At 43.8% G+C, this 12,474-nt stretch overlaps 1 protein-coding gene across 1 annotated transcript in view; it reads right to left on the bottom strand.

Annotated features, from left to right (window-relative positions):
* Positions 1 to 2,017: 2,017 nt before the first annotated feature.
* The window catches only part of BTBD2 (BTB domain containing 2), a 57,638-nt gene continuing 47,181 nt past the window's right edge, over positions 2,018 to 12,474 (bottom strand). Inside the window, exons 4-9 of the mRNA XM_051972252.1 lie at positions 9,966 to 10,071; positions 8,904 to 9,101; positions 6,831 to 7,023; positions 5,529 to 5,616; positions 4,635 to 4,781; positions 2,018 to 2,436 (exon numbers count right to left, since the gene is read on the bottom strand). Coding sequence (XP_051828212.1) covers positions 2,275 to 2,436; positions 4,635 to 4,781; positions 5,529 to 5,616; positions 6,831 to 7,023; positions 8,904 to 9,101; positions 9,966 to 10,071 — 894 coding nt within the window. The 3' untranslated portion in view covers positions 2,018 to 2,274. The remainder of the gene's footprint in view (positions 2,437 to 4,634; positions 4,782 to 5,528; positions 5,617 to 6,830; positions 7,024 to 8,903; positions 9,102 to 9,965; positions 10,072 to 12,474) is intronic.

The raw sequence follows: 12,474 nt of genomic DNA, 5'->3' as shown, positions 1-12,474 counted from the left end.
TTGGGAGGAGGGATTCTGTAGAACAGAAGGAATCACTGAAACTGAAAAACTGTTGGAATGAACATACACACACACACACACACACACACACACACACACACGCACGCACATGCGCACACACACACACACACACACACTGGCAGATCACCTTTCCCTGTTACAAGTGCTTGATACAATACCCAAGGAATATCCTGCTTTCTTGGGCAGGGGGATGGGACAAGATGAGGAAGGAAACGGACACCAGAGGAAATGGAAGAGGGGACGTAGGGAGACCTACCGGTGTCCCTCCAGCACCTTTATGCAGAGAATGCCTACATTCAGAAACAATATCAAGGTGAAAACGAGGCAGATGCTGACCAAAGACGGCAACAGTAGCTATACTCTAGCAGACATTTTCCTCTGGGGGAAGGGGCCCTGGTTGTTCACTGAGGAATCTGGCCAGCCCAGGACCGAGGCCTAGGCCTACAACATGAATATCAGCCATCACTGACAGCCCAGCACAACCGCCGCGGTCACTCCCCATAAGAAAACTGCCCAAGGATACAAGTCCTCAGACCTCGAACAGCAAGGCAGAAGGCGACTGCCCGGCTCGTTGCTGTGAGGGAGGAGCATGAAGGCAGGAGGGGGTTGGGGGCGCCTTTCGGCGCCCTCACAGATAAGACCAGGTGAGCTAAGGCCCTCGTTCCAACACTTGGCAGAAGGACCGGCTCATCTCTGTTCTGGCAGAGCCTTTCTCCCTTCTGACACGGCCTTGAGGGAAAAAACAATTGGATGGCAAACTCAAGCTTTGGGGCCCTTTGGGGATCCTAGTAGCATCATTCAACTAAGATACACAGAAGACAAACGGGGAAGTGAAGGGCCCACACAACTCCAATAAAGAAAAGATGACATTTCTCTAAGTGATCCAGTTGTAAATAAGGTTTTGGAGTCAATCCCCTGATGTGCACGAAGCAAAAGGGGAAAGGGACCTCCTCACCCTCTCCAGTAAGAACAAGGCAAAAAGCAAACGGGCATAGCTGCCCCCTTCTCTACTTAGGGTAAGCTTTTAGAAAAAGGCCGCAGAGAAATTTACTTCACTAAATTAGCACTAAAGCAGGGAAGAGAGACTGGCCCAGACAAGCACAGCTCAGGACTAGGAACTGGGATGAACAAACGTGTTCCTGAAATGTTCCCTCAGGCCCGGGCTGTCTATCAAGGAGCCCTCTGGGCTGAGCCATTTCCTTACCAGGCATTTGGGAATCCACAGAGAAGGAGGGCAGAGGAGACCCACATACGTACATGTACCTACACACACACACACACACACACACACACACACACACTCTCTCTCTCTCTCTCACACACACACACACACACACACACACACACACTCACACACAGAATGACTTCTTTCCCTTCCCCCAACCCCATACATACCCCTCCTTACAGGAGAAGAGTAACTCCAAGAATGCATTGCAACGTGCAGTCTACAAAAATAAATGACAGACAGCGGAACTTCGGGAGTATCTGGGATCAGGTTAGTTCACCTGACTACTCCCGCCGCTGAAAGGACTTCCTTTTTCTCTCTCCTCACCTGGCTCCCCCAAGACAGTCTAGGGTCACCCCCGAGCTTACACTGACAAATCGGGGCCGCCTTCTGGACCGGGCACGGGGTGGATGGGAGCCCACCTCTGCCCTCTTCCCATGCTGACAGGCAGGCGGTCAGTCAGAATGGCACCACTTGTCGGACAAACGACAAGATTGTCTCTGGTTCGAGGGGACACGACCGAGCTCTCTCCAGACATTCACCTACAACCTTCGCAGTGAGCAGGCCCACCCTGCTGGGCCCTTTCCCCTGTGTATGAGGAAGGAGGATGTGGGAGGGCGGGGGAGGAGGAGATGGCAGGGGTCAATATGACCCTCCTTTTTTTTCCCTCCAATCTCTTAAGGGATTGTCTCATTACAGGAAGTTTCCCACCTCAACCAAAGTATTTTTTCATGCTTCTAATCAACGTAAAAGCATCTACATTCATTACAATTTTTAAAAAAATGCTTTTCATGAACTCAGAGGATAAGATGACCACTAAAATGGAGGCAGTTGCTACCCCATATGACTATAGTGGATTCCTGTAAACCGGTCTGTGGGGGAGAGCGGCAGCGGCATCACTAACACGAGGCAAAAACATGGAAGTGTGTGTTGGGCCAGCCGCGCCCATTGGCACGGTCGGACTCGGCCAGAGAGGAGGGGGAGGGGGCCCTGGGCGGCCACTCCAGGACAGTCCTGCCAGGTGGCCATTATGTGTAGAAGATGATCTCTGGAATCTGTCCATCCTCCACCGAGGTGCCATTGTTGTTTCCGGCCGCGTAACAAAACGTGAAGCAGGTCTTGGCCCCCGTGGTGGGAGACTCGCGGATCACTTTGCGCAGGCCTTTGGTGCCGTAGTGAGAATCGGGACCCTGGGGGAAGCCAGAGAGAAAGTCCACATGAATGCAGAGATTCGGAGGGAGATTCCTTCTCTCTTCCTGTTGTATTTTAACCTTTCCTTTTTCCAATTCCGACATTCCCTCCCCGATCCCCAGTGTCACCGTCTCTCTAACCATTGACCACAGCAGCGACCCCCTCCAGGGGTCCCAGCTTCACAAAGCCCTTTGCTCACAGCCTCCCCATATGCAAGGGCACAAGCACTAACAGGATTTTGTCAAGGGGTGGTCTGGGAGCAGCAGCAGGGAAGGGACAAGCCCAGGGCCCAGGGCCTAAGGAAGCTCAGGGACAGGATTTGGGGCCACTTTTCTGGCTCCCCCCGAGGCTCGTGTCCCGCCTCAGCTTTGGCTCTTCCCTCTTTCACACATTTGCTGCTGGCAAAGTCTGAAGTTCATGGTCATGACACAGTCCCTCCCACATATTCATTAGCCCCCAAACTCTTCCCAACCTTTTTATGCCAGTTATCTCCCTGGAGCCTCCCCGCCACACGGTGAGTCAGGCGGAGCAGGGAGGACTATTGCCCCTCTCCAGACAAGGTCACAGAGCAAATCTATAGTGGAGCAGACTCCTCCTCAACACTCTGCCTTGTCTATCAGACCCAGCAAGGGTCCCAGGCTTTCCCCAGGGCCAGGCGGCTTGTCAGCGGGAACATCAGGCTCAGAGCAAGGTCAGCTGGGAGAGGCAGCAGTAAGGGTGTCAGGGGGACTGGTCACAATCAGGGATCATGTCAAAGAATGCTCCAGAGGCACCCAAGGTGCAGGTGCTATGTGGGGATGACCCTAGGAGATGGGGAAAAGACTGACAACTCAAGAGGGCCTGGGGCAGGGGGGAGGGAACTGGAGAAGGCAGGGACCAGTCCCCAGCAGAGAAAGCTTGGGGCTGGACAACAGACTGCCCGCCCACTACTTTCCCCGAAAGTGACAATTTTTCACAATTACGTCTTTTTTTTTTATAAAGGATTTTCAGGTCCTGGTTCAGTGAAGAGGCCGCAACCAGACACAGATGTAACTGTCTTGGCCTCGGGGCTTCGGCCTCCAGAAAATGAGATCGTTGCTGCCCTTTCCAAACCCTTGCCATAGGGAACGGCTACCATTACCAAAGGGCACAAGGATTTTCAAGTACAGTTTCTCCTAAACCAAGGTGTTTTCGGGTTTAAGCTGAGCTTCCCCAAGGCCAGCAGCAATCGGGAAACTCTCTTTTTCCCTCAAGTTACATTTTCCCAATTGTGCAATGGAAATAAAAATAGCACCTACTGACATGGCCATGGTGACCATCAGAATGAGAATGTGTAATTTATACACATATATATCACTCCAGCACTTCTATATGATGTGCATCTAATACATACACACAGATATAACTTTGAACATTCTACATAATGCACTCAATAGAGATATAAGTAAAAGTTATACAGGTAAACACATATATGTGCACATGTACACACACTTTGTGTGTGTGTGTGTATGTATGTATGTGTAAAGGTCCTAAGAGCAAAAGTTTAGGAACCACTGAGATTTACATATGTATAATTATGCATACATGTATGTGTATTTGTACAAATATATGTGCAGGTGAGTTTATATAGTTCCATGGTTCTCAAAGTTTAGGTAAAACAGGCCGCAATTCTTCCCCTCTACCCCAGCAGTTATGGCTCACTTTCTTTTACCTGTGTCCATGCTACTGCCTACCATTAGGGGATAAACTCTCAGGAGCATATTTTTTTTTGTTGTTGAGGCAATTGAGGCTAAGTGACTTGCCCAGGGTCACACAGCTAGGAAGTGTTACATGTCTGAGATCAGATTTGAAAGTCCTCCTGACTTCGGGGCTGGAGCTTTATCCACTGTACCACCTAGCTGCCCTGAATATTTTCATTTTTGTCTGTGTCCCCAGCACCCAATTGAGTATGCCTTACATAGAAGTATCGATTTTACAGATAAGAAAGCAGACCCACAGAGGTGTTTCATGTATGATCATACAGCTGGTAGATGGCAAAGCTGGTAAGGGTATGTACAAGCTCTTTTTTCACTCCACAGCCAAGTAAACTATCTTTCCACCCCAGAAGAACATACCTTTGTATGGAATGGGCTTCACCCTTTGCCAGCCTGATAATGCTAAAGTTAAAACCTCCAAAACTGGAGTGGGACTTGGGGCCCCTTCCCCAGAAGCACGGTACCTTCAGTGTTGCACATGCTGTGTAGTTAACATTGGGCAGGATCTCCACAGGCTCTTTAAACATGACCCGGAATGTATTAGAGGATCCGTCACAGCTGAAGCCGGTGTCATTCTGACCCAAGACCGTGTTGCTGTCAGTGTGAATGATCTGATGACCAGAAGAGAAAGAATGGATTTTCTGCATTGAAAAGCTCCAAAAGTAGAGTTTGTGAGAAAAACAGAATTTGCATTTTAATTTTCTGTCCCCTCTGCTCTGCAGGATAAATGCTGCTCATCAACAATTTTACCAACTCAAGTTTCAAAACTCACTAAAGAATTGAAAAGTCACTTTTCTTTGGAAAAAGCAGAGATGCCTATGTTTCTTTTTATAAAAGAAGGGATCTGGCTTAAGCTCTAAGGTTCTCCCCCTTGCATTTGGGCTAATATATAAACATGTCAGAATTTCAAAATAAAAACTCTAATTTGCTCATTCAAATGAGCATCAGCTCACATGCCTAGAGCAATTCAAAGTGCTTTGGTCTTAACAATTCTGTGATGCATAGAAGAAGAATCACTGATATTCTCAAGATGAGGAAACAAATTCAGAGAACTTACAAGAGAGAATGTAATGACCTCTAAGGTACCAACTTTGGGGGTACTAGGTAGAAAGTTAATCTCTGATTTGATTTCAGTGGAGGTAAACTGACACTATGTAGTTCAGAACAGCAGTTCTTTTTAGTTTTTTTTGAGGCAATTGAGGTGAAGGAATTTGCCCAGGGTCATACAGCTAGTGTCTGAGGTGACATTTGAACTGAGGTTCTCTTGCCTCTAGAGCCGATCCTCTGTGCTGCCCTGAAAACTAGAGTAAAAGCCCATCTTATGTGTCTGCATAACCAAAACACAGTAATGCTGATACCTGTATATTGACTTGATAATCTGTTGGTCCATGTATTGATCCATATAAGCCAAATCCAACCACAAATATCCTTTTGTTAACTGAGAACCTGAGGAGATAAGATAAAAGTTAGCCTTTTAAAATATTCTGATACCACAGACTCAAGTGCAGAACCACGGAAGGAAACAAAAAGTGTATTGAAGAACATCCCCAAAAGACAAAGGAAAAAAAAGTGCCTTCTTCAACTATTTGCTCATTCATTGGGTTTGGTCTTCTTGAAAGATCAATACAAGACACCCCCACACACACACTTATTACATACTTATTTGACTGTCCCAGTTGGTGGATAAGCTTATTATTTTCAAAAATTCTGCCACTGACCAGAAAGCCAAGCCAAAGGACGTCATCTCAAGCTTGCTCAGCACAGCATGTGGAGTGCTGGAGCGCCAAGGTCTTCAGACTCAGTCCCCTCACAATGCATTTAATTAAGGAAGAAACTCTGTTCCTAACTTTCTCTAGGACTTATGGAAGATAAAATCTGTCCCAGTGAGATGGAACAATTGTTCTGGTTTCAAAAAGCTTTAGAATTATATTAAGAGCAAAATGCTCTGAAAATGTTTTATAGTCTCATGCTCTAGAACTAGAGGTATGGAGGGTTATTTTGCTTCAATCACAAGAAATATCCCCAGAAAGCTAGGCTTTTATAAATTTGTTTTTTGTTTTCTTATTTATTCTTCCAGTAACAGTTCTTGGAGGGGATTGCTGGAGGAGGAGGGAGGTGTGAAAAGAAGGTTTCGGCCCCTCTCCTTATTTCAGTAGAATTAGTCCCACATAAGAGCTTATGCATTTCTACAAGGTGAACAAGTGTGACCCTTATGGAAACTGCAGAGCTCTCTTACTGTCCCCACACTCTTCCCAAAACTAGAGGTCACATAAGAGTCTTCTACTGGCACTTCTGTGATTATCATGCACAAAGCCAAAGAGAAGGACCCAGAGGGATAAGCAAGCTGCACCACTTAAATGAGGAACTTCAAAGGACTCAGATACTCAAGGGACTAAAAGAGAAGGTCAGGTGCTCACAGGAGCGTGGCCCGAGAGAAATAGAATGTGGTATCTAGTCATGGGACACTCATGGGAAGACACGGGCCAGAATTATGAGCCTCCTCTCCATCGGGCCATCTGAGGACTGTGTAATGAGCAGGTAAGGCCCGAGCCTTTCATGAGCAAGGTAGGGGCAGCAAAACAACTTCATTCACTCAATAGTCCAAATGAAAAGCTACACCAACACAGGGGTTCATCAGTGCTGACAGGACGAAAGCCGACCTGATTCGGTCACTGGTTCCGCTGTAGCCCCAGCGGCTCTCCACTTGCTGAAAGCGGTTGATGCTACACTCCTTCCCTCGAAGGCAGCAGCGTGGTCTGTCAATGAACTCCACGCGGGGCTTTGGGTTCACGGTGAAGTGGAGAAACAGGCTGACCACCTCACGGTCAGTGAGGATGCCTGACTGAGCAGGCCCTGGAGCAAAGAACAAAGACAGGGAGGGATCTGCTGAACACCCCAAGAGAACTTCCTCAAGTCCTGTGGTGTGACTGCCAGCAGCCAGGCTGGCCAGGCCTCCCAAGGCAGCACAAGATACCCAACTTTCTGGGCCTGGCCTACTCTTAGAAATGAAATATCCAGATAGGAACCACTTCCAAATTAGCAAAGTTTTGTGAACAATCATTTTTCTAATGCAAAAGGGCAACCCCATATGGGAGCTTTTAACTGAATGTAGGGGATCACAAAATTATGATTTATTACCAGTAAATGTTTGATTTATATATCTATTTACATAGTGGTATAAAAATTTTTCAGTCAAAAAGGGGTGGTGAGTGGAAAAAGTTTAAAAAGCCCCTTCCTAATATACCTAAAACATCAAGACACAGGGAGGGAGACAGTGGGAAATGCCTCTTTTTAATTTCCTTTCAAAAAGGTATGATAATTGAAGTCTAATTTTCTATAAGATGTAGATGAAGGAATTAAAATTAAATCAAATCATTTAAGGAATAATAACAGATAATATTTCGATTTGACTTTATGAATAAACTGGCTTATAACACTTGTTCTAGTAATTAGATACTATACACAAGTGTGTGAATGGGCACAAACACATTTATATCCGATATCACCAGGGAAGATGTTTCATGGCCATGAATTTCCTGAAAAAGGGAAGTGCTATTTAAAAATCTTTTTAAGTACTTGAGTTTCTTTAAAGACCATTTTTGATAGATCAAGTTTTCTAAAATGTATTCCATCTTACCCTGTCTTCTCAAACAGGATTCAGCACAACAGTTTCAGTACCCTACAATGGCATATCATGGTCTGAGTTCAAAAATGAAGAATGTGCCTCTAAAATGCATTTTCTATCACAGAAATGTAATTTTTCAAAAGAAATAACCATTTCAAATAACAATAAAAACGTATTCTTGCCCTCAGGGAGGAGACAAATCTAACAAGAGATGAAACCAGATGGCTCACTGAGTACAGCGAGCACTAAAGAGAGAACTCAGATTAGAAGCACAGACAATTCTCGGAGAGCCAGAAGTGTCTGCATGTAATGGGAAGTTCAGTGAAGGTACTTCAGACTTTCAATAACCAATGGTATCGAAAAATCTTTGCCTTGTATGTGTTTGTACATATGTCTGTGTAAAATGGAGAGATGATTATTATGATATATAAATACGGAAATGAAACTCTCAGTAAAAGGAAAAGGTCACCCTGCTAACATGATTCAGACTAACAGCTTTAAAGAGCCGATTATCAAAAGCTATCCTGACCTGAAACCAGTCGCTCAACAACTCGAGTATAGTCTTTGTTTAATGAAGAAATTATAAGTGCCTGGAATGTGCAGAGTTAACAAGCAAAATGTTGAGTCTGACAACATGAGATAGCTATGAATCATGGAACATCCAAATTTTAAAAGACCCCTACCAACTAGGTGCCCCAGAGGTATGGCAAGCTGCTATGTGCTGCTGAAGGTCACTTGCATAGCCTAAATGGTATGAAAGTCCTCAGGGGACCCAACAAAGAGAGGGTACATCATGAAGGAATTTGGAGGGGGATCTGATCCGTACACCATGAGGTGATTTGTGGAGTGAGATGGCCAAGAACCACAAAATGTGAAAAAAGGTACACCACAGTAGTGGTGACACATGGGGCCCCTCCAGCCCTGGGCACTGCTGAGGTGATAAGGCACGGGGTGTCTGGGGATGTCTGGGAATCCAGTGAGCTCCTTTTCACCTTTCAGAAATTAATCACCCACTAGGTTGTTAGTTTTATGCCAACACCTTCCAGATTTTTCTTGTCTTTTTCAAAAGTTTTTAAGTATGCTACAGAACAAATCAGCAAGCTGTTACCTGCAGCAAATTCTTCAATTGTCATCAGTGGGAAACGAATAAGAGAAAGGGCTTTGCCCAAAACTTTCCGCTTGTTTTCTGGAGTCACTGGAAGCTGCTGCCGCTGACACTCTGCCTCAGACCAGCGAACCACTGCATTAAATAAACGCACCTCTCGAATACCCAGGGTATCCCGCTCTAACACAGCAACAAGTGTGTCTAAAATTAAAAAAAAAAAAAAAACAGGAATCACGTCACTGAACCAAGTTAACACTATTTTCATGTACATCTCACGTTTTATCTTATTTCTAATTAGTTTTAATTGAAGGAGTTGGTCCTTTGAGAGGATGAGACTGCTCTGTGTCCTGGAAACCTGCATCCTGTTCGGCAATAATATCCCTCACATCCTATAACCAAAGTTCTTGTGCTGGGATCACCTGGATGATGGCCAGGAGGTGTCCCATCTGAGAGTGCACTAGATCTCCCTCGAGTCTCAGTTTGCCATTGCCACATGATCTCATGAGCAGGCAGCAACACTCTCCCTGCTTGTAATAGGTATAATTTCTGTGGTGATACTTTGAGGCAGGGAATGCATACCAAGTCAGCTCAGATTTACCCAAACCAAACTGAACCAAATTAACAGTTTAAAATATTTTAACATTTTAAAATCAGTAATTTACTTCTGGCTCACTAAACTTTGAAGACTATCCAGACTGTGAGCATGCCTCTCTTCCTGCTATAACTTTTTAACTAAAAATGACTGACAATGTACACACAAAGTTCTAAACTTTTTCTTTTACTATTTTTTTTAATCAACTGGCAAAACCCCAGGATATGTCTATTTGAGGCTACAGGGAAGTTAAAAAAACAAATCTTGTAAAATACAAAAAACCCCATAAAGCCCAGATATCTCGGTATGGGGGGTGGGGGTTAAAAACAATGATTGCTTGATTTAAAAGCCAAGGTTGGGGCAGATTATAACTCTGATTAGTTAAGTGGCTAATGATACTCTATCTAAAGGTGGTAAGTATGTTTGGGCACCAGAATCATATTCCGTACTAGGTCACCAAGAGCCAACATTACCTAAATCAATGTCTGTGAAACCCTCTGCATTGATGGCATCCGATGTATTTTTATCTATGTTCTCCAAGCACAGACTGGCCAGTTGGGGTTCATCAAAGAGTCTTGCCTAACAAACAATAAGAAATAAGGAATCTATTAATGTCTTATTAATGCCTTTAGTCCTTAAATCTCAGTGATTTCAAATCCTGTCTTCCCCCATTATGATTTCTCTTTTGAGAAAGAAAAACAATTAAACAAAAACATCTGACCCATGGAGTACAGCTGCTAATATACACAATATTCTGTCCTACGAGCCTCAGACTGTTTGCCTTGAGGGTAGATGTATGTTTCACTAATAGAGGGTTTTTAAAAAACCAATCGTTTATAAATTACATAATCACTCCCAAAGCTCTGGAATACATGCTTTTCACAAATGATTGACCCATGTATACAAGCCAAGGGTTAGAGGCAGAAAGCAGCTTTCAACTTCAGTAGTAAATTATTCAGGAAAAGCAAAATAAGCAAACAAAAATACTTTTTTTTTTTTTTTAAAAGATAAATCACATATTGCATTGGGTGTGGGAAATTACAGTTATGCCATACTGGAGAGGTGATGACCTGTGTACTTTTCTGGGAATTTAGTTTTAGTTAAATCATGACAAATCAATCTTATACAATAATTCTTCCTCCAAGTCTACTGATGATAATGACTTTTAAAGAAGCTTCCATAGTTTGACCTATTACAGTTAATAGTTCATAGGACACTTCCCTCACAAGGACCCCTTTACTGCAGGTACTGCAAGGATTCTCTCCTCCTTTTTATAGATAAGGAGATTAAAGGTAGATAGTAAGTGATGTGGCCCAAGGGCACTGAATATCAGCGCCAGACTCAGAAGAGTAGTCCCCAGCATTTCCAGGGCTCAAGCCACACAACTCTTTCCAGTTTGATCAATGGGCCAGGTAGCCTCCTTACTAGACCATAAAAAAGGGAACAATTCGAATAAAGTGAAATGTGCCTGACAGAAGACAACTTGGATGGGCAGAGGAAAAGCAGCCTGTTTCTAAGAGCACTTCAGAAATGGAGCAGAAGAGCCAGGCTCATACCTTGAGTCCCTTGCTCTTCAGAAAGGTGTGATCAGGTGAAATGTCCTGTGACTTGCTGGTGCTCTTGGTGGGAGGGTAAGGGGAGAGTTAGTGGTGACACTGATGTGATGGACGCTTGTTGCTAGATAGGTATCTCTTGCTCTCTGATCTATAAAGTGGAATTATTAGATTTTTGCCTCTAAGAAACCCCACTTTCTCTCCCCTCCTAGCAAAAAGTACAACAGAGTAAATGACTTTAGCAAGTGAAAAGTCAGGGCTTTTCTTTTGTTTTGTTTTAAATGATAGGAGAGAAGAGAGTTTAATTAAACATCACTTAAAAGAACAGCAAATTAACAAATCCAAGTAGAGAAAGTGAAAGAAAAACCACAATCACAAACACCTTAAAGAATTTTCAATTAAGCAGCACAGATCCTGTATATCATATTCCTCAACAGCCCCTTTTCAAGTGTCTACATTCATTAACAATACATAGCATCTTTCTTCTAAGGAACCAAGAAAACCACTTCCTTGCAAGTGAATCAGAAGACTACTTCACTTCAAATAAGAGAAAAGAGTGCACAAGAAACCTTAGGTTTTCCAATAATCTCAACTAAGGTATCCCAAACATACCTTTCTATAACAAGAGAACTCAATTCCATGGCTTTGATAAAGCATTTTTACAGGCTAGACATGTAATGATTTTGTTTCTAAATAGATTAATTCCACAGCCCTTGAGTTCTAAAGCTTCTTAATCTGTTTAAAAAACAACAGAGTAAGGGTGAGGTGTGTGAATGGAGTCCAGACATCTAGAACCTCTGACAAATTTCTGTCTCTATCCTAAGCTACCTTTCAAACTCTAACCTTCTATTAAAGATTCTTTTGTAGTCTGACAATCCAGAATTATCAATCAAGGTATAAGCATTAATTAAGTGCTTACTATATGCCAAGCCCTGTGCCAGTTACTGGATACAGAGACAAAAAGTGAAGCGGTCCTAGACCTTAAGGATTGCCTATTCTATTGGACACAAACATTTATGTAACTAGGTAGACACGAACATAGATGATACACACAGTAGTTTTCTGAGAGGTCATGCACTGGAATCAGCTGCAGGAATCAGGAAAGGCTACATGGAGTCAAGAGCCAAAGGTAAGGGAGGCAGGAATTCTAGGTGGGAAGTACAGCCTGTGCAAAGGCTTAGAGATGGAGAATGGAGCACTGTATGGGAGGAGCATCCCTATTAAATTCAACATACGGGATACGACTGGCCAAAAGATATCTGGCAACCTGAGGGAGAGTCATAACCAAATTCAACGTGCCTTTATAATATTTGATGTAACATCAAGAGTTACTTACAAGTATGTACCAAACGGCATAGCGATCTCACACAAGTGGGTAAGAATATCCCTACACAGTTGTATAGCAATAGACCCTCACTGGCCGTTGTCA

This window comes from Antechinus flavipes, chromosome 1 (genome assembly GCF_016432865.1).
Source record: "Antechinus flavipes isolate AdamAnt ecotype Samford, QLD, Australia chromosome 1, AdamAnt_v2, whole genome shotgun sequence".
Lineage (NCBI taxonomy): Eukaryota > Metazoa > Chordata > Mammalia > Dasyuromorphia > Dasyuridae > Antechinus > Antechinus flavipes.
The sequence above is the reverse complement of the archived record's forward strand: the minus strand, read 5'-3'. Positions and strand labels throughout refer to the sequence as shown.